The sequence below is a fragment of the Mizuhopecten yessoensis genome, unplaced genomic scaffold, assembly GCF_002113885.1.
Source record: "Mizuhopecten yessoensis strain PY_sf001 unplaced genomic scaffold, ASM211388v2 scaffold716265, whole genome shotgun sequence".
Classification (NCBI taxonomy): domain Eukaryota; kingdom Metazoa; phylum Mollusca; class Bivalvia; order Pectinida; family Pectinidae; genus Mizuhopecten; species Mizuhopecten yessoensis.
The window spans coordinates 21,198-43,270 of NW_018480030.1; the positions used below are offsets into that span (position 1 = coordinate 21,198).

The window sequence follows — 22,073 nt, forward strand, 5'->3', positions numbered from 1 at the left end:
TCGCCAGCGTTTGGAATGTTCATCATTCGAGAGGTTATTGCAGTAATAGGATATGAAACCAACGCTTACGTGTTAGGAATGTACAGGAATGTACGGTAGTGCTACAGCACCCTATTTCACACAGGTATTTTAACGAACTTCATTGCAGTTGAATAATTCCTTCATTTGAGATTATGTAACTCTAATGAACTAGCAGGAATAAGGAGTACCAAATAAGTAAATTTTAGTTATTATATTGAACTCGTGTAGTGTTATTTGTTTTGTTTCGATGGATGAAGAATAATCGGTTGCGCCTGACTGGATTCCATACTCCTTCCAAAGCTCAATGCATGGAATACATTGAAAATGTATGTTATTCGCGTTTTATGCAGACCAAATGAAGGCATGACGTCCCCTTTTCCAGCAGATAATAACTTGGGAGGTATGTGATATCTATCCACTTTAAATCAATATATTACTACATAAATGATATACATATTTAGTATCAATATATTTGTATGTCTTTAAAATATGTGATTTGATGTAATATATACAATAATCATTCTTTTGGTTCATTTTTGATAATATCAAAACATCTCTTCATTTTTGTGCGCAGTCAGGGAGCTGTTATTGTTTTATGCAAATTGTGGCATGGCATACGGAGTGATATCAACAATGATGGACACGCACCATGACATATCACTGAGGTAAATTAAATAAACAATACAATACACATTTATTCTATATACTAAGTTACCAGTGCTTTTCATGTCGAATAGAGGTATTATGCTGTTGTATTGAGGTGTAACAGCAATTTTTATTAGCTCAGAATGCCATACCTCTATAAAAGGAATAAATTGGCAGCACTTCCGTTTAAAGACTGGGTACTTTTGTTCATCAGAAAATATCCATCTAGTTGAGTTTTATCACACGCACAACGGTACGCATCCAATTCTAAATAATTTAATTTGTATTTAAAAATTGTAGATAACTTTTGTTTGAATCTGGAGCTGTAAATACCCCAATTAAAGTAATAAATATTAATTCAAGCTCCACATGAGCTTCTCTTTTGGCGTTTAAGCCGTTCCCAAGTTAGGCCAAATCAAAATATAGCTATGATTCCCGTTTGCCGACCGACCCTATTTTTTCAAGCCGACTCTAATTTATTGGATTGGTTTCGACAGTCACTGTTATGCATTTATTAGCCGTTTGAATGTTCAAAGTATACATATAATTTGCTTTGCATTTTATTAGCCTGGGCTCGTGGTCAGTGTTAGAGTTTTACTTGACGATAGTAGCTAAGTAGCCGTAGATAATTGTGTGTGTTGATTTAGGTTGGGATCTGTAGATTAGTGTGACCGTCTGTAGTTTAGTGTGACCGTCTGTAGTCTAGGTGGGGAGAGTCAAGTCTGTGATGTTAGTGTTTGTGCCTCCAGCTGATGCTGACTGCTGGAGTCAAATTTAGCAGGAGTTGAGTTAAGGAGTCTTGCGGAAGGAGGTTGAGTTAGGGAGACTCGGTCGATGAGAGGTCTAGAGATTTAGAGGAGATAAGTTAGTTTATAGTTTGAGATAAGTTTGAAGTGGAGAGATAGAGTTCACAATTGTGAAGACTTGTAAATATTTTATGACGGATTAAAAAACTTGTGTTGTAAATAAAGTGAAAATATAAATCTACTTATTTTGTTGTTCAGTTAATTTGAACTGATGGCAGTGGAAATTGAGAAACAGAAAGCATCATTAATACAAAAGAAAATGTAAAACATGTGACCATCAGTGGAATTTGGATTACTAAAACATATTCTCTAGCAGTAGGGATACTTCAGTAATGTAAAAATGGTGGCAGCACTACTGTAAATTACGTTGGTTATTCCATAAACATTTAGGTGGATCAAATTAAAGTTTACTTCAATGTGTCGTTTGGGCCTGCTCAACAAATAAACTAGGAGTGCACGGATTTATAGCTCGCCTGGCCCGAAGTGCCGAGTGAGCTCATGCCGTGGTGCGGCGTCCGTGTTTCCGTCATCCGTCCAGCATCAACGTTTTACTTAAAACATCTTCTTCTCAAGAACCAAGAGTCCTATGCTGATGATATTTGGCCTATAGCATGCTCGGATCAAGTGCTAGTTAGTTCAAATGAATGACCTTGACGTTTATTCAATGTCAGTGATTTATTATCCTTAAAAAAATTGTCAAATTCACGGAGGTAATCAGGAGATTTCTTCATCAGAAAAAAAGATCAATATAAAAAAAAAAAAAAAAATTTCCCACCTACCAATCTTATTGTTTTTGGAGCCGAAACAGCCAACACACACATATTTTTATTTGGCCTCATGTTAAACATTAGGAGGCACGGAGGTCCAATGGTACGACGCCGGGCTCGTGACCGAAGGGTTACGGGTTCGAGTCACGGCACAGCACTGTGTTGTATCTTTGATCAAGATACATTACTCCGCTTGTTCCAGACTACTCAGCTGTAAATGAGGCCGCCATTTTGAAAAACTATTTCAAACTTAAAGTCAAGTTCTGCTTGGGGCGATTGAACTAAAAGATGGTAGGAATGATCGACTCATGGTCCTGACAAAGTGTTGTTATTTTTCAGGTCAATCAGAAATCCAATATGGCCACCATGGCCGCCATTTTGAAAACCTATTTCAAACTTAAAGTCAAGTTCTGCTAGACCGATTGAACTGAAACTTGTAGGAATGATCGACCATGGTCCTGACAAAGTGTTGTTATTTTTCCGGTCGATCAGAAATCAAATATGGCCGCCACGGCCGCCATTTTGAAAAAAAACTATTTCAAACTTAAAGTCAAGTTCTGCTTGGGGCGATTGAACTAAAAGTTGGTAGGAATGATCGACTCATGGTCCTGACAAAGTGTTGTTATTTTTCATGTCAATCGGAAATCCAATATCGCCGCCGTGGCCGCCATTTTGAAAAACTATTTCAAACTTAAAGTCAAGTTCTGCTAGGCCGATTGAACTGAAACTTTGTAGGAATGATCGAATCATGGTCCTGACAAAGTGTTGTTATTTTTCGGGTCAATCAGAAATACAATTTGGCTGCCATGGCCGCTATTTTGCTACTAAGTTCTTATAGGCCGATCTCACTGAAAATCGGTCTAGGAATGATCAGCTCATGGTCCTGACAAAGTTAAGTTAACATTATACTTAACTATTTTTTACTCAAATTGGTACATATTTCAACAACAAAAATAAATACTGTAAGACTCAGGTGACCGTTAAGGCTATGGGCCTCTTGTTTATTGGCTACCATGTATAATTAATAATATATTGCATCACTGAGGCAACTTTTGATTTGGATTTTTCTTTTAGATTGAAGGCACGGAATTAGACTAAGCCCGCAATTAAAGGCGACTAATATCTTAAAATTTAAACTTTTCAACATATTTTTTGTTCACAATTCCTGTGTCAAGACAATGAGATGAAGTCTGATTTTTCCCTCTTTTGAAAAGAATTCAAAAAGTTATGTTTGAAATTTTAAGCATCTTAATTTTAGTCATATTCTCTTATAATTACAGCCATATAATCTGAAATTATTAAATACAATATCACATTATAGATTGAATAATAAACATGATGTATAACAAACATTTTTTCTTAGGTTATTTAATAGAGTACTCCATAATTTAACATCATGTCGATTGGTATTGAACTTCAAAAAATATCAAATATTAAATTATTTTAACGGAGGGCCTATCTGTAACGGTTGGAGGCCGAGAAAGTATGGCCACTGTTTAAAAAAATTGGCTACTGAAATTCACACATGGCTATTTTTTTGGCTACTGGTTTGTAGGTCCAGGGTGAGAATTGTAGAATGCTAGCTGTGAGCGCCGAAATGGCAGCACCGGCTGTATGCTCCCCAGGGAGTTGAGAAATATATTTGCTGGTTGCAAAGGCCCTTTTACCACGGATAATAATTTGTGAACCGCTTTGAGACGACCAACTAGGTTGTGATAAAACGGTATATAAGAATCTGGAATTATTATTATTATTTTTTTTTTTATTATTTTTTCATTTTTTTTGGATCTTAGTTCCCATGCGTTAATTTGGTTTATTAAATTACAGTACAGTAAAGTATATAACAACATAAAACATAAATCTCTAGGCTGAATAACTCTAAAATTTCAAAAGTTTTACTTGGATCACTTCACTTCTGAGTCACTCAATTATTCCGATTAATGTGTGTCAAACCGCTGTTTGCAACAAGGTATTCCTTTTCACATGAGCATTGGAATACTACCTTATACTACCTTATTCCATTTTGAAATATTTACAGGTTCATGTAAATAAAAAATATTTTCCCGGACTGTTAGACATTGCCTCAAGCAACCTCAAATACATCTGCTCTTGTGAGGATATATGTATGAATTGTCATGAACGAATGGTATGAATAAAAAATTCTGACGTCAGAGTCAATGTTTGGTAGTTTTTCAAAAAACATTTTAAATGCTTTGAGCAGCTTTACCATGTCTTTCAAGAAGTTGGAAAACTTCTCCTTGTGGTTCCCCTCGGTAAATTTGTAACTGCTCACTTCTATGATGTTAATTTGGTTTGGGTCCTTCGCACCTATAAACAGTTGAGCATCAAAACTCCAACCAATCTGCAGGGAGGTGAACCTAGTGATAGCTGAGACAAAAGCTCATGTCGGTGCTGCTCACGATCTTCATGACGTAAGAGCCCTGTCTTCACTTCTGCCACAAGGTAGGTCTCCGGCCCCCAGACCATACAATCCATTACAGGTGTGTGAGAATGGTCAAAGCCATTAGTACTAGTAGTAGTGCAATCAGAGCTCGACAAGGATTTCTCTGGTGAGGATTTCTCTGGCGAGGATGATTCTGTCCAGGAGCTTGAATCAGAGTTGTAGAATTTTTTTGTTTTTGGTACTGCCACCGCCGACATTGTATATGACGTGGGACTCCTCCACCAGGGATTTCAGCAGGGAATATAGGCAGTACCTTCCTGGGCCGTTCGAAAATCCTTCATCGAAACCTTCTATCAGAAGCCTCTGGCATTCGTGTGGCCAATCGCATTTCGTGAATTTCCACCTATTTTTGTCCCATTGCATGGTAGTCATGACCTTATCAAACACGCTGTCCATGGTTTTCAGCATTTCACAGATCTTTGGTGCTCTGTTGGAATATTTCACACTATACACCGGGCTATCATCTTGCAAACTTTTCCAAGTTTTGACCTCCCCAAATTTCTACGCCAAACTCTTGGAGTTATAAAACATCTCGGGAGTATCTACAGTGATCAGAATGTCTGGTCTTCCCGAACTTTTTTGTTTCTTTCTTTCTTGTTCTTGCACATTTTCCCCGCATTTTCTCTTTCCAGACATCATGCCTCTGTTGATCAACAATAGCCTCGGTTTGGTTAATTATTATTAATATTATTCTTCAATATCATTTTGGAAAATATAGATTCGATTGATTGATCAATTGATTTGACTGATTTAAAATATGATTTATGACTCACTCAGCAATTTATTGGTTTGATTATTCTCTAGCAGAAGCTAGCAAATTTACAGTAAAACTCTTTTAGACACTTAACCTACCTTATTATCCATATCGATAATTGACGATTTTTAATAAGAAGTACAATTGTTTTGTTCAGTCTGATTGATGATAATATTGGAAGGGTACCTCATGTGCAAACAAATTTTACATGATTATTAAATGTCACAAAATAATGTTTTGTTTCAACGTTAATTGTATATAGGATTTTGTATTAGCTATTTTCTATGCTTTTCTATGTCAAATTGAACTTACCTTAAATTCTGTTATTTAGAATACTTGACATCATTTTGTATTTCAAGTTTCAAGTCTCTGGCAGAGATAAGGATATATGTAAATAAAACTAGCTTCGAGTTTTTGTGGATAAAGAGTGTGGCTGGTAAATTCCATCAGTGGCAGTGCCGATTACACTTTTTTAATGTATTCACGACATCACAATTTAAAATAAAAGTCACATAACGATCACATTCTATCAGTGACCTTATCATACAAATTTGAAAGACTCACTGATGTATTACATGATAATAAGTTAGCTGGTCTCTATGCCCATTGACCTGATATTGCTTCATCAGCGGAAGTAATTTGTATCATTTTAATAAGTAGTATGTTGTGGACATTTTTGTTTGGCTGAAAATTTGACAAGATAATCGATACGTTAGTATAGAATAGGTATATGCAATTACAATATATTCGACCTACATCCTTCTTTTTTACCTTTGATTTTTGCGCTCATGAAATACCATAATTAGGGTAAATTGCCATTTTTTCAGCAGTTAGGTGTGTATTGTTAGCTCACCTGCCCCGAAGGGCCAAGTGAGCTTATCCCATGGTGCGGCGTCCGTCAACTTTTTCCTTTAAAATGCTACTTGTCCTGAATGGCTCAGAGGATTTTGACCAAATTTGGTCAGGAGCATCATTGGCCAAAGGGTTCTCAGTTTTGTATAAACGGAGGGTATAACCCCCCTGGGGGCAGAGGGGCGGGGCCAAATAGGGGGAAAATAGGTAAATCTTTTAAAATCTTCTTCTCAACCAATAGAAGGATTTTGACTAAATTTGTCCTAGATCATCTTTGGACAAAGGAGACTCAAGTTTGTATAAACGGAGGGTATAGCCCCCCTGGGGGCAGAGGGGCGGGGGCAAATAGGGGGAAAATAGGTAAATCTTTTAAAATCTTCTTCTCAACCAATAGAACGATTTTAACTAAATTTGTCCTAGACCATCTTTGGACAAAGGAGACTCAAGTTTGTATAAACTGAGGGTGTGGCCTCTTTGGGGGCAGAGGGGCGGGGCCCAATAGGGGGAATAGAGGAATTTTTTTCTCCTGCTATACAAGTGAAGGGCTTTAAACCAAATGCAGTCTGAAGCATGATTGGGCAAAGGGAATTGAATATTAATCAATGGAAGATGCAACTTTGTTATTTGTACTCCTTTGATAAACCTGAATGGTACTCAGCAGGTTTTAAATTGAAAAATAAAATACCAGGTGAGCTATTAAGGCCCCTGGGCCTCTTGTTTTTTCTGATATGCTGAAATTAGAAACAGTTAGAATAACCATCAGTAATAACTCAATTGTTCTGTTGGTGCTTAAGGCGTAAGCAGTATTACACCTTGTTAGCTCACCTGGCACAAAGTGCCAAGTGAGCTTATGCCGTAGCGCGGCGTCTGTTGTCCGTCCGTCCGTCCTCGTCCGTCAACTTTTCCTTAAAACAACTTCTTCTGAAGAACGGACAGGCCTAGAGTCATGATATTTGGCTGAAAGCTTCGTTGGTAGGAGCCCAACAAAGTTTGAGAACGAAAATGGCCTTGACCTGTTTTCAAGGTCACAGGGGTCAAATATGTCAAAAACTTCAAACGGCCTCTTCTGAAGAACTAAAAGGTATAGAATCTTCATATTTGGCTGATGGCCTCCTGGGATGGATCCCAACAAAGTTTGAAAATGAAAATTACCTTGACCTACTTTCAAGGTTACAGGGGTCAAATGTGTCAAACACTTCAAACGACTTCTTCTGAAGAACTGGAAGGTATAGAATCTTCATATTTGGCTGATGGCTTCCTGGGATGGAGGCCAACAAAGTTTGAGAATGAAAACTAGTTTGACCTACTTTCAAGGTCACAGGAGTCAAATATGTCAAAAACTTCAAACGACTTCTTCTGAAGAATTAAAAGGTATAGAATCTTCATATTTGGCTGATGGCTTCCTGGGATGGAGCCCAACAAAGTTTTAGAATGAAAATTACCTTGACCTACTTTCAAGGTTACAGGGGTCAAATGTGTCAAACACTTAAAACGACTTCTTCTGAAGAATTAAAAGGTATAGAATCTTCATATTTGGCTGATGGCTTCCTGGGATGGAGCCCAACAAAGTTTTAGAATGAAAATTACCTTGACCTACTTTCAAGGTTACAGGGGTCAAATGTGTCAAACACTTAAAACGACTTCTTCTGAAGAATTAAAAGGTATAGAATCTTCATATTTGGCTGATGGCTTCCTGGGATGGAGCCCAACAAAGTTTTAGAATGAAAATTACCTTGACCTACTTTCAAGGTTACAGGGGTCAAATGTGTCAAACACTTCAAACGACTTCTTCTGAAGAACTGAAAGGTATATAATCTCTATATTTGGCTTGTAGCTTCCTAGGAAAGAGCCGAACAAAGTTTGAGAATGAAAATGACCTTGACCTTCTTTTAAGGTCACATGAGGCAGATATGTCAAACACTTTAAACGACTTCTTCTGAAGAACTGGTAGTTATAAAATCTTAATATTTGGCAGGTGGCTTCCTGGGAAAGAGCCAAACAAAGTTTGCGAATGAAAATGACCTTGACCTACTTTCAAGGTCACAGCGTTCAAATATGTCAAACAGTTCAAACAGCTTCTTCTGAATAATTAAAAGGCATAAAATTATAATATTTGGCTGGTGACTTCCTGGGATAGAGCTCACCAAAGTTTGCAAATGAAAATGACCTCAACCTACTTTAGAGGTCACAGAGGTCAACAACATTTTAATGGATTTGTTCTTGAGCAAGGAATGGATTTATGTCATAAGATTTGGCTGGTAGCTTTTTGGAATAGAGCTAACCAATTTGAGAAGGAAAATGACATTGACCTACTTACAAGATCACAGGGAAAAATATGTCAAGCAACTTCTGAAGAAAAATCAAAAAGCATAGAATCTTATGATAACATTTTGCAGGTAGTTTCAACAGATGGAACCAACAAAGTTTGCGGGGGAAATATTTATATAATATAATATAATATACAACATAATATTTAATGAGAATATTTTGCTATATTTACATTTGCCCCCGCGCCGTCCCATTACAACAGTGTTAGAGGGCAAGTGTAATTATATAGGCTACAATTACAACTGCTCGACTATAATTACAACTGCCTGTTTCAGGTGTAGGAATATGTAAACAAACAAAATGGCCGCCTGAAATGTATTTTGAGGCAGGGCAAATGTTTTTTGTAGGAATATGTCTTAAAAAAGAAAAATATGTAAATATAAAAAATATCTGGTTGTCTGGATGTAATTATTGTTGATATGATTACAAGTAGCCTCTGGCTCAAAATAGATTTGCCAGATTGACAACCATGGCCAGTTATTGTTTAAATAACTGGCCATGTTTTAACAAATGGTTTTATTACAAATAAAATGCCTAAAAAATATTTAAATATTTAATTATTTTGTAAAATCGACTTGAAAAAATAAATAAACAAATAAAAATTAAAAAACTCACTATAATACAATTAACACAAACAATTCCGCACACAATTTCATCTGCTGTCGTCTGCAAGTGCAAATGAATATGGACACGAATTCCGACCAAGAGAGCTCTATTGGCAACTATGGTGTAGCAGGAGTGAACTTTGGGATAGGAATTCCGGATGAAATATTTAATAATGATCTGCCTTCAAGCGACGAAGAGCTGTTACTAACTCTGGACTTAGAAACCTTGCAACAGCTGACCATGGTAAACGATACGGCGAGCACAGAGTCAGAGGTGATGCCTGCTAACACAGGGGTAGGGGATGTTTTAACTACCTACGAGGAAATTAAAAATAACAGAAGAGTTAAAGAGACCAGCGATCTTGGATACATCACCAGAAACACCAGCACCCCCCCAAAAAAGGTTTAAAACCACCACAGCAGAGGAAATGGAAGGCTTGTTTCAGGCAAGACAGGCCCCAACTACAAAGAAAAACACCGCCTGGGCACTTCGCATTTTTCAAGGTAAACACAAAAAAATGATATATATTTTTATTTTTTTCATAATAAAAGCAAACTATTTTTAATTAAAAAAAATGAAATAATATTAGCATGTTCTATAGTCCGCTTCTGTTCGTGGTAGAGCCTTGGGTATGAGTACTGTAAATATTACAGGTTATCAATCAAAACAAATGGATTGTCAGTTTGAATTTCGTCAACCACATATTGTTTTAATTGTCATACGAAAAGCAAGTCAAGCAATATTTGTAAATTACAGAATGGAGTGTGGAAACGTATGGCGAAGACATGAATTTTGAATCCGTGGACCCCGGAACACTATCCCAGCACCTCATGAAATTTTTTGCCGAGGCGAGGCCTGCCCCCCAAAAAGGACAGAACAACCCTGAAGCTGTGTACCACAAAAACACGTTGATAAAACATAAGAGGGGCAATAAATCGCCATTTAAGAAACTTACACAGGAACATAGACATTGTAAAAGATAAGGAATTCAAGACATCCAACGGGGTTTCAAAACCGACAAAACACAAGGAAATAATTGATGTCGAGGACATCTCCACTTACCTCAGTAAAGGTGCCTCCTCCCCCATTATCCTAAGGCAAAATGTGTGGTGGAATCTGTCTGTTCACTTTGTAAATCGTGGGGGCGAGTTACACCATCAGTTACGCACCAACTCGTTTGATTTCCACAATGACCAATCTGGGGAATATGTGACACTAAACTTTGAAACAGTTGAAAAAAATCACCAGGGCGGGCTAAAAGATGCAGAATCTTCGTACGAAAAACGCATGTATTCCACGGGGTCAGACAGCTGTCCTATCAAAATGTTGAAACTCTTGTTAGAGAAAACCGATCCACAGGCGTCAAATCTATTTAATCAGTACAATAAGAAAGCAATGGAAAATCCCATGGAAACTGTCTGGTTTGTCAACAAACCATTTGCCAAACGCACATTTCTGAATATGATGCAAGAAATCTGCAAATCAGCGTCCGTTGAAAAAAAATACACGCCGCACTGTTTGAGGGCTACCGCAATCCAGTGTCTCAGTGATGAAGGGTTCTCGTCCAAATACATCATGTTCATGAGTAATCACAGATGTGAAGCTAGCCTCCGCTCATATTCAAGAAACGTCTCCACTTCACAAAAAAAGTGTTTTAAGCTCTTCGCTTTCAAAAATATTATTGCCGTCAAGCGAAATGAATGAGCATCACGTTGAAATTCAAAAAAACGTCACATGCACATAGCTAGGTCCTGTCCCTCTCCCTGTCGCCACGACAACTCGAGCCATTTGCAACAACGCAGCTGTATGCCTATCTCCCTCCGAACTTGACGACGAATGTGTAAAAAACCACTCAAATAAACACAAAACTTATATTAAAAAACACTCCTAGTATGTTTGCCAGCTCAACATTCCATGGCTGCACATTTAACTTTTCGTGATGACCGCGTTTCGCAAAGTGACAGATCCTTCCGCAAAAATAAAACTCTGCTGACACCGTATTTCCAATCAGTGACAATCGTTAATGCTTTTAAATGCAATGTTTTGATAATTTATTAGTTAAGTTCAATTAAACATTGATTACTTATTTGACATATTTTTCGTGTTGTACTTTGTGATATGTTACCGCACTATTTTCTGAAACTGGACAGCTGACATGAGGTCACAGTTTTTGCTCCCGGCCAACCCAGCTGGGAGGCCTCCAACAGGGTACGCAAAATCAACAAGTAATGTCTTAAAAAAGAAAATATGTAAATATAAAAAATACCTGGTTGTCAACAATAATTACATTCAGACAACCAGTTATTGTTTAAATGACTGCTTAAATATTCAGGTGAGCGATACAGGCCCTCTTGGGCCTCTTGTAGTGGTCAGGCATATATACGTAAACAAACTTTCATATTGTGATTATTATTAACTATTTAACCAGTGACAATGCAATACGCAAAAGACTAAAACGATACGGACATCCTAGCAGATTGGGGCCAACGACGATGACAGAACATCAACTGCAAGAAATCATAAGAGTAAGTATACGATGCTGTGATATACATCGATAGCAACCACAATTTGCCACAATGGTTGTTTTGTAGTTTATAATTTAGATTTTGCACTCAGACAACGCATTCAATGCAAATATTTGTTTAACGTGGGAATGAAATTAATAATTATCACTCAGTAATGACGTTCATGTATTAACGGCAAAAAAATAAATGAGCGTAATTACTTTCGTCATCTTTTACATTCCTATTCATATTTTGACACAAAAAGAGTTATTGCCGTTGGTAAACTGCAAATTATTGAAACCATATTTATCTATTTTAGAACAAACTGAAATATCTTCCTCGAACTGTTGGGTATAGGCAGCTGACAGACGTCTTGAAACATGAAGGGTTTCATGTGAGAAGGTATGGAAATGCGTTTTTGCGCTGCCTTGTGCTATAATTATTTATTACTCCTTACAAAAAAATAGAGGTTGCAGATGAATCGTCATACGCTAACTACTGCGCCAACAAGACTACCTAATCGTTTAAGATTTTTTATTTCACTTGGTTATTTTTTGTTTACCTTAGAGATAAAGTGATGAAGTCGTTAAGGGATGTTGACCCGGATGGTGTACAGTTTCGACGGAGGAGACGAATGGAACGCAGGACGTATACGTCATTAGGTCCTTATCACACATGGCACATTGACGGGTAAGTATATGCACATAAATAAATGATTATAAAAGTTACGATACATACTGGAAAAGTCTGTCAAAATACAGAATATCATGAAATAATATTGGATATTATGTATAGAATAGGTTCTCAGCAGTAAAGTTAATTAAAGTAACTATGTCAAATACGCTACTGAAGAGAATGTCCGCAATAATGTTGCATGTGTTTGTGCCTTTGCAATTCATAATTAAATATGTATTTTAATTGATAATTGAATGTCTTATTCTATATGTATATAATATAATTGTCATTTGCTGAAGTGTTAAATTGAGTAAACGATGACTAAAATAAAATATTAAAATTCTCTAGAAACGTTATGGAATACATAAACTGCGATGTGTTCTTCATATGTGAAATAGTATTGCCCATACCTAATGCTCATGTTCAAGATATGATAAACTGAAGCCATACGGGTTCCCTATCCATGGTTGCATCGATGGGTGAGTATAATATAATATAATATACAAACCTAAATTTACGTATCGATTATATATCTATAAGTATAATTCTGTAAGGGAATACCATAAACCTTTCTAGGATGTGTGCCGATTTTTTCGTTTTTAATATCCGAAGTGTAAAACAGGGAAATGCTGCCAGAACAAAGGCGAATAGAAACGACGTCAATTAACTATGGCTTGAATAGACAATTATTTCGGGTTATCACTGTCATCAATGAGATTTGCATTCATACCAGCATGAACATTGAACAATGACGTTCAATCCTTCTATTTAAATTTGGAATCTTATAGTTGTTATTGATCACAATTCAGGTATTCACTTACGTTTTCAATATTTAAGTGTCTGTATTGTCAGTACAAACGAGGATCCTTGAACAGCTTAACGCCATCGAAATAATGCTTCTTACGGTTGTCTCACGTTATTCGAGGCGGGAGCAAATAGCGTCGAAATGACACAGATCAAACTGCGTTCATAGCGCTATGATCGCAATTGTAAATATATTCGTATACAGATCTATATATTTCCATTGCAATCCATGTATTTCGCATCACCAATAGACAATTAATCTGGATCGCTATGATCATATCGAGAGTATTCTTCTTTTGACCGCTTAAACCTCAAAACACGTTTTGAGGAGACTGAAATGGCATGATGATAAGATATCGCCTAGGTGATCTAGTACCGTAGATCGTGAGATCGAGGTCAGATCAAATTGAAAGCATGGGTTGTAAGAGTATTTTCCTTCGGTATTCGTGTTTCTATATTATATGTTTATATATATAATTAATTCATATAGGTTTGTCTATTATAGGTACTCGAGAAAAATAATATGGCTTAAAATGGGCCCGTCCAACAACGATCCCAAACAAGTTGCATATCATTATATGACGTGCCTGAAGATTCATTCGGGTAATGCTTTATGTTTGTCTATAAAAAGCGTTTATGTGGCTGCGTAGTATAGCTAACATTTCATGTTAAAACAATGCCGTAATATGGTACATGCTGATAACAAATAGTACCACTTCAGATGATTAACTAAGCAAGTTAATGACTCCTGTTTAGTGCCTTTAGAGGACCTAAACCGTATGACAATATATATGCTTTGTCTCCTATTGTTTTGAAATGCCTCACCTTATTAGCAAAATACATTCAATATACTAAATAAGGGCATTTGGTATCATTGAAAACAAAATTTAAATATTAATGTTTTTATGGTCATTCAAATATTTCATTTCGATATCTTTCACGAGTAGGCTTTCCATTACTGATACAAGCCGACAGAGGTACGGAAAACAGTGTTGTAGGAGCATTGCAGTACGTGTTTCGCGGTGGCGATGAACATACTTCTCTCGACAGGAGGATGTGCTTTCAACATCTTTCTTCCAAGTTGAACCAGGTAAGAAATCATACGATTAACACAAATGCAAAAATATGAATATCAAACTTAAATACTTTGTGTAGTGTTAACTTCGTCTGTTTCTAACAAGATTACATTGTCAACCTGACAATAGTTATGTTAAAACGTCACTGCACATATAGGCAAATATGGATCTTCAGTTTTATCTTAAACCGCACATATTTTCATACAATATCATTTGCTCATAATCTTACCAGTGACAGACAGGTAATTATTCAGATACATGTATGATGCATGAATTGCGCTTTATCATTTTGATAGGAATTATATGTTGTCAACTACATGCAAAACAAGATTAGACCAACACACGGTATAGCTTTACGTTTCCCGTACCAGTTGCACAACCTCGTATTTTACCGATGAAAACGCAAAGGAGACATATTATTGACTTGTTATTAACAAAATACATTTTACAGCGTATTGAGGCTTGGTGGTCGATGTTCAGGAGGAGAAAAGCACAATGGTGGATGGATTTTTTTCGAGACCTTGTTAACGCTGCAGCCTTTGACCCAAGTGATGAAAAGGCCATGTATGTTAAATATTGTAGATTTATAATTAGTAAATTATATCTAGCAATTACCACCAAGGGAACATGCTAAATAAAGAAAAAGAGCAGTCGGAGGATCAAATATCGGTTATCATCACTGATCATCTGGATATACGCTTTACGTTCTGAGTCGCAAAACAGTTTTTTGTTGTCAGGTGATTGACCCGATTTGACATTTTTTGGAAGCTGGCATAATACTTATAATAAACAAATTCGTGGAATTCATATCCCTCGCTTGCAGAACATATTGTAGGTAAACATTATTGAGGTTAGGTTTAACTTGGCCGCCGAGCCCTTAATGCGTTGAACCATGAAACTAAGTTTGAAGACAATCGGATATTTGCGAGAGTTAATGAACAGAAACGGCAGATAATGACGTTTTTCGTTATTCAAGGGGCCATAACTCTGCTACATAAAGTCCGCTAAAAGTGGTCATCGAACTTGGCCGAGACATTAAGGCATTTAACCCTTTTACAAAGTTTGAAGAAAATCGGTTAACATTTGTTGCAGTTATTGCACGGAAACGAAACGTTACAGACAGACAGACTATCAGACGGACGGACGGACAGACGGACAAACCCAAATTAATATCCCCGTTTCGGTGAAAGCGGGGGATAACTATCCTGCCTTTCCACGGAGCCTATTGACGGAAAATAGCCTTAAAGCTATGAGGTAATTAAAACATCCGTCACCATTGCGAGTTCAGCAGCCTCTGTGATGCTGCTAGGTGTGTTTACACAATGTAAGCAGACCCATCTTGCGTATCCAAGGGGTTTGCTCAGGGTAAACATCTTTTCTAAGCCTTTGAAATATGCAATATCATAATCCCACAGTTAGTCATGACATTTACGTATTACCAAGGAACTTCACCCTATTCAAAAACGATCACTGTTAACTTTATACTGCTACGCGATTCCATTATCTTGCATCAAAAAGATCACAGGTATACAGGAAGTCGAAACCTTTTTTAATTCCTTCAGAATTATTTAAAAATCCGTTAAATTAAGGACAACATTCAGACAATACAACACAACTAACAGTATAATGTAAATGTTATTCATTTGATTAATGTTTTTGATTATTTATATCTGTATTTGTTCTTTAAATATGCCCCTTTCGAAATATAAGCTAGTCACAAAAGAAGAAGTGTTTTCTTCGTCTGATCAAGACGACATGTCTGCTTCCGTGATAAAGCTTCGATAAATTGATATCCGAGCTATCTTCAATCAATTTGTAGTTTGGCTTATATATTTGGAAAGCAATACTTAAGCGAGTGTTGGTAACAATGAGCCACCATCCCATCCTTATTGAGGTTACACTGTCAACATATTTCTTTATAGGAATATTCATTTTTGTTAATGTAATTTTAACCGAGCTAATATTCCAATGAAAATACTGATGTATAAGTTTTAGTTACTGTGTTGCTACTTCTGACTGCTTGTGCTTAATACATTGTTATTGGAAAGCGCTGAGGTACTCTTTCGCACCACTCATCCAGTCAGATTTGGACTCCATAGCGGAACAATGGAATAACCATCAAATGAGCGTGTCGAGGAATTCAGGCTGTCCAAACGGAAGACCAAACATATTGTTTTCCCTTCCCGAGGCAACAGGTTGTGATATATCACGCTTAGCAGTACATGGTTATGTTTCCAATTTTGTTAAGACTTTTCGGTTAAAGTTTTAATGCTAAAGCTAAGATATTGGCTGCTGAATATTATACCAATATCGAAGAACACTATATACCAAAAAAATGCCATCATTAATGACGAATCTTCAGTTTGTTTGAACATGTGTCTTGTTTAACCATTTCTCAAGATATATCCCGCAACTGCGTTAAGAGAAGCACAAGTCCTTTATCAATATTCATAAGCTTTATAACGTGTTTGGGCATTTGTTTTCTCGTTTCGATGATCGTTAATTGAGCCCTTCTTGTTCTAATATGCACACACACATACACACATTAATGCTGTTAAATACATATGAGGATTTACATTGTTTTTAAGGTGGGAGGCAATGTATTCAACATTTGGAAGAGGAAAATGAGGTTTTCGGGTTTTCACAAACATTGGAACCATGCGTTTCTGGAGACGCAGACTTTGATAGAATGGCATCTGAAATCAGCAGACGAAACGACGGGAGCATTCCAGAAAACTGGCAGCAGGCTTTGCAACAGTTTTTCCACCTTTTTGAACACTTCAATGAATAACAATAACGCCATCATGATGGTGCACACGACACTTTTAAATTAAAAAGTGACAAAATTATATATATTTGCATAGTTATTTATTATTGTGCTTATGCATGCAATACATCGTGATAACATCAAATTACTGTACAAGTGGGAAATATGCATTACGAGTATGGTTTCATTATAAGAGAAAGGAAACATGTTTAGCTTATATGTCCTTACGCAAGCTAATAATTTCATGTGAACATATGAAAAGAACATATTCTAAGTAAAAATATTCATTTTAGATATCATAGATATATTTGTTTCATTTAACATGTCATATTTTAAAGGTATCATTGATATGGTATATGTTTATATGGAAATGACAGTTGTGATTTGTGTCTCAGACATGTTACATACAGGACAACAGGTTTAATACGGGAATTCCGAAAAAAAGTTACAATATTTTCGTTTGAAAAAAAGTTCACATTTTGTCTGTCACTTAACACGCAATTTATATAGGTTGCTGAATCCAATATTCATCCCCCCTGCATAGAGGACGGCATTGTCAAGTTTTTCATAAAATACATCCTTTTCCCGCATGGAATTATATACTGGAATAATCAGTGCGCAACCACACGTGTTGGCTCTCGGTAGTGATCCATCATTTGCATCATGATCGAACTGAACATGCACACCGACAATTCCCAAAGGGGGGAGTTCAGAAAGTCCTGTGGAAAACGCCAACAGAGAACCCAAATATATTACATGGTCATCCATGGATCTTGTCGCATCTGAAAAATAAGAACAAACGCAATCCTACTTTACTGATATTTACTAACCTTTCTGGTGTCAGGCCCTTCAAATAAACCACTTGTTAAAACAAGTGATTCCTGCAACAATCTGAAAAACTCTCTTCGTGCCCTCCTTCGTCAATTGCGATTTCCACATCCTCATGGTCGCCAAAATGCGACATGAAGTGGATTTTGATGTTCTTGTGATAATCGTAGGCATAGTCGAGGTACTCGAACAAATCTTCCACTAAGTAAAATCTGGAAATGTTCATACAATTGAAATGGCGTTCGTCTTCTGATGGGCACGGAACAAGTATTGATCGACTGTGCTCCTCTACCACGCTTTTTATTTCGACCATTTCACTGAAAAAAAGTAATCCAGCTTCACAAACCAATACATGTACTGATATACTTACTAAAATACACATCTGACCAATATGACACAGAATAAAGATTATTTTCTTTCTCATAATTAACGTTGATTTACCCAAGCAATCCACTAAGGATTTGTTTTCTTGAGTCATATAAGCTGACACCAAACATACTTACATCAAATCTTCAGCATCTACATCAAATCTTCAGCATCTCCAGTCTCTACTGGTTAATTCTGGGCTCTGTAACAGGATTAAGATGTTTTAAATTTTATTCTGTGAATGCAATTGTTAATGAAAAAATTAAAATAAAAGATAATTATACCATGTTGTGTCATGATATTGTGGCTGGATAAGATGCATTTGCCATTTGTTGACAGTGATGTCAACAGAAATTACAAAAACCTTCTTAGTTTTTTCTTATAGATAAAATATGTTTCTTGATCAAATGAAACGAGCTCAAATGAAAGCAAATTCTAGGAATTTATATCCCCTGCTTGCAGGACATATTGTAGATAGACATTATTGAGGTTAGGTTAAGCCCCTAAGGCATTCAACCCTGGTACCAAGTTTGAAGATAATCGGTTAACAATTGTTGCAGTTATTGCAAGGAAACGGCAGGTAATGACGTGTGTCGTTATTCAAGGGGCCATAACTCCGCCAAATAAAGTCCGCTGGAAGTGTTCATCGAACTTGGTCGAGCCCTTAAGACATTTAATCCTGTTACCAAGTTTGAAGAAATCGGTTAAAATTTGTTGCAGTTATTGCACGGAAGCTAAGCGTGACAGACAGACTGACAGACGGACAAACCGAAATTAATATCCCCCGTTTCGGTGAAAGCGGGGGATAAAAATAGCATTTTTGTAATCGAATACTTTTGGTTTGTTTAATTTGGTTGAACCTCTTATTAACAGCTAATGTCATTTAAGGACTTTGATCGTATCCAAACCCAGAACGGTAAATCTTTGCAACATTTGTTTGAAGTTCGGGATGCTACCATGTTTGTGTACGTGACAAAAACCGTTTTCCCTCGGGTACAGCAGTTGACCTGACCCAATGCGTATACATTGTGTAGTTCGGACTAAATGTACCATGCATTGTAGGGTTGAGGCTAATTCTATTATTTTCTTTTATCAATCGGTCCGTCATGACAGAGGGACAGATTGTCGGTGAATTGAAAAACGTTATACGTAGTGTTTTTTATGCATACTATTGTATGGCATCTGTACACTTAAAATAGATTGTAAATAAATTACACCTCATTCTTTTAAATTCAGATGGTCAACAGAAATGTGCATTGATTGATCTTGTCGGGTAAATCTAAAGATTTATCTGTAGAACAAAGTGTTACAAAATAACTTCCATGAAAATAAAATTCTATTAGTACATCAGACGAATATGAAAACAAATCCAGCTGTTTTAAAGGCCGAGAATCAGTGCAATTTGTGTATGTTAGTGTTATCTTGGACATTGACAGTATTATCTTGGACATTGACAGTATCAATTACTTTTGTCCCGGCAAGGCTACAGAGCCAGCTCCATAAGGTCTAGTTTGCATACATACATATATTTTCATGCAGCATTATATGAATATAATAAAACTAAAAATAGAATTTGATTTCTATACATTATTTATATTACACTTTTAGTGAAATAAGATCTGGCATTTATATCATTATTTTATAATAGCATATATTATTGCTGTTGAGACACAAAAACAAATGAATCCAATACCAGAAAGAATGAATAATATATAAACTCCAAACTCGAAATACAAATCACTGTTACATATATGTATCAAGTGAATCAACATCAAAGGTCCGGCTCTGTACAGTTATGTGCAACATAATATGTCTGATAATTCTGCTTAATTCAAACTCACATTGCAGATGAGTTCGTTGATGGTCGAGGAAGACGCAGGGAAGGACGCCGACTGAGTCTGGCAAAGGCCCTATTCGAGAAATAAGTAAACATAATTATGATGGAAATACACATAAACTTATCATGTTAACCATATCCTCTCCCGAGACGGTCATTTAACGTTTACACAATTGAAATGTAATAGAGGTTCATATACAGAAACCATTGTTGAACAGAAGAACTCGCTCTCCTTTTAACAACAAGAGATCCTATTTGCCTGCGTCGTTCACCGGGTATCAATCTCGCCTCCGAAACTTTAAAAGTTGGTTAAGGTCAAATATTTTTGTATCAACTAAATTAAGCTTCCACCTAAAATTCATGAGTAATGATAGTTGATCATTCAAAAGAACTTTTCCAAAGCTTTTAAAATATTTGACCCAAGTGACCTTGCAAGAGGGTTAATGTCAATTCATTTAAGCCAACTTGGTCATTTACCCAAGCATGTTCCTAGTAAAATCTCATTTCATTAGGCCTATTTGCTTATTCAGAAGTTGTTGTTAAATAATTAATGTCAATATCAAGACTCTGGCCTTTCGGTTTTTCAGAAGGCATTTAAATGACAAATTGACGACTGACAATCGACTGGCGCTGCGTCATGGCATAATATGATATCACGTCGCCCATCAAGCCGGATGAGCTAAAACTCTTCAGTACATATACTATATAGATCTTATATATCTTGTAAAATACCGATATCTTGAAATACAGAAAACCCATTTGAATAATCCGGGAACAGAGTATGTGACTGTAAACTTATTATAAAATAATTACGATTCTGATAAAACAATTACCATTCTTACATCAGACACTATTTAGATGCTTATCTAATTACTTACCGAACCAAAATCCAAAAACACATCCTTACAGTACCGAATACATTTTTCGACTAAACACTATTTTTTTTAATATCCGGTGGAAGGAGTGACCATTAAGATATCAAATGTTCGGATTCTACTTCAACAAATAAGAAGGGGTCATAATGTCATTATCTAACAACAAGCTGCCAGATAGCGGGTTTTTATACGTATAATTGATGTCGACAGTGTCATCATTTCCTGCACCGCACCGTGGTTTCAGTGTTTGGACAGACACCTAAAAGTTCATATTGTGATTAATGCGTTCTGACAGCTAACACTTTCCAATACGCATTTTTCATCGTTGCCTTTGTTTCGATATCAACAAATTAAAGTTAACAAAAACATGCGTGCATCTGCAACATCATAACAAAGATACAATTAACAATTTTGTTTAGAAAAAATTGAAACGAAACTCTAACCCATGACCTTAACCGACCAGAAACCATAAATTAATTAACATATGTGAATTGAAACTGAAACTAAAATGTTCGATTAAAGCATACATTTTATAGGTGTACACTTTTATTTTTTTCTACAGCTTTAAACTTACACAATATCCAGTTAATTCAATGATATATGACACAGACATAGTAGAGAACATGGTATAGTCTGGTCTCTCCGTTTATTATTATACGTTATATTAAGCTCAGTTTGAGCTACAGTAAGAATTTACAATTCCCATGATTACATTTTTAGCTCACCTGGCACGAAGTGCCAAGTGAGCTTATGCCGTGGCGCGGCGTCCGTCGTCCGTCCGTCCGGCGTCCGGCGTCAATATTTTACTTTAAACGACTTCTTCTTAATAACCGAAAGGCCTAGGGTGTCAATATTTGGCCAGAAGCAAACTTGGATGAAGGGCTACAAAGTTTGTTCAAATAAATGACCTTCACCTATTTTCAAGGTCACAGGGGTCAAATATGTCAAAAACTTTAAACATCTTCTTCTCAATAACCAAAATGCCCAGGGAGATGATATTTGGCCAGTAGCATGCTTGGGTGAAGGGCTACCAAGTTTGTTCAAATGAATGACCTTCAATTATATTCAAGGTCACAGGGGTCAATTGTATTAAAAAAC

At 36.5% G+C, this 22,073-nt stretch overlaps 1 protein-coding gene across 1 annotated transcript; it reads left to right on the top strand.

Moving 5' to 3' along the window:
- The first annotated feature begins 604 nt into the window (after window positions 1-604).
- Window positions 605-17,257, top strand: LOC110442441. Its single transcript, XM_021486049.1, has 8 exons — window positions 605-686; window positions 11,672-11,768; window positions 12,067-12,149; window positions 12,315-12,437; window positions 13,732-13,829; window positions 14,174-14,316; window positions 14,754-14,866; window positions 16,891-17,257. Exons 1-8 carry the CDS (start codon window positions 631-633, stop codon window positions 16,928-16,930), a joined length of 753 nt encoding a protein of 250 aa, XP_021341724.1. The 5' UTR covers window positions 605-630; the 3' UTR covers window positions 16,931-17,257.
- The last annotated feature ends 4,816 nt before the right edge of the window (window positions 17,258-22,073 follow it).

Bases quoted from the DNA above. Each gene is read 5' to 3' on its own strand.
- LOC110442441 (XM_021486049.1), top strand. From the start codon at position 631: ATGGCATACGGAGTGATATCAACAATGATGGACACGCACCATGACATA. The intron at 11,769-12,066 runs GTAAGTATACGA...TATCTATTTTAG, and splicing joins AACTGCAAGAAATCATAAGA to AACAAACTGAAATATCTTCC. The intron at 13,830-14,173 runs GTAATGCTTTAT...TTTCACGAGTAG, and splicing joins GTGCCTGAAGATTCATTCGG to GCTTTCCATTACTGATACAA.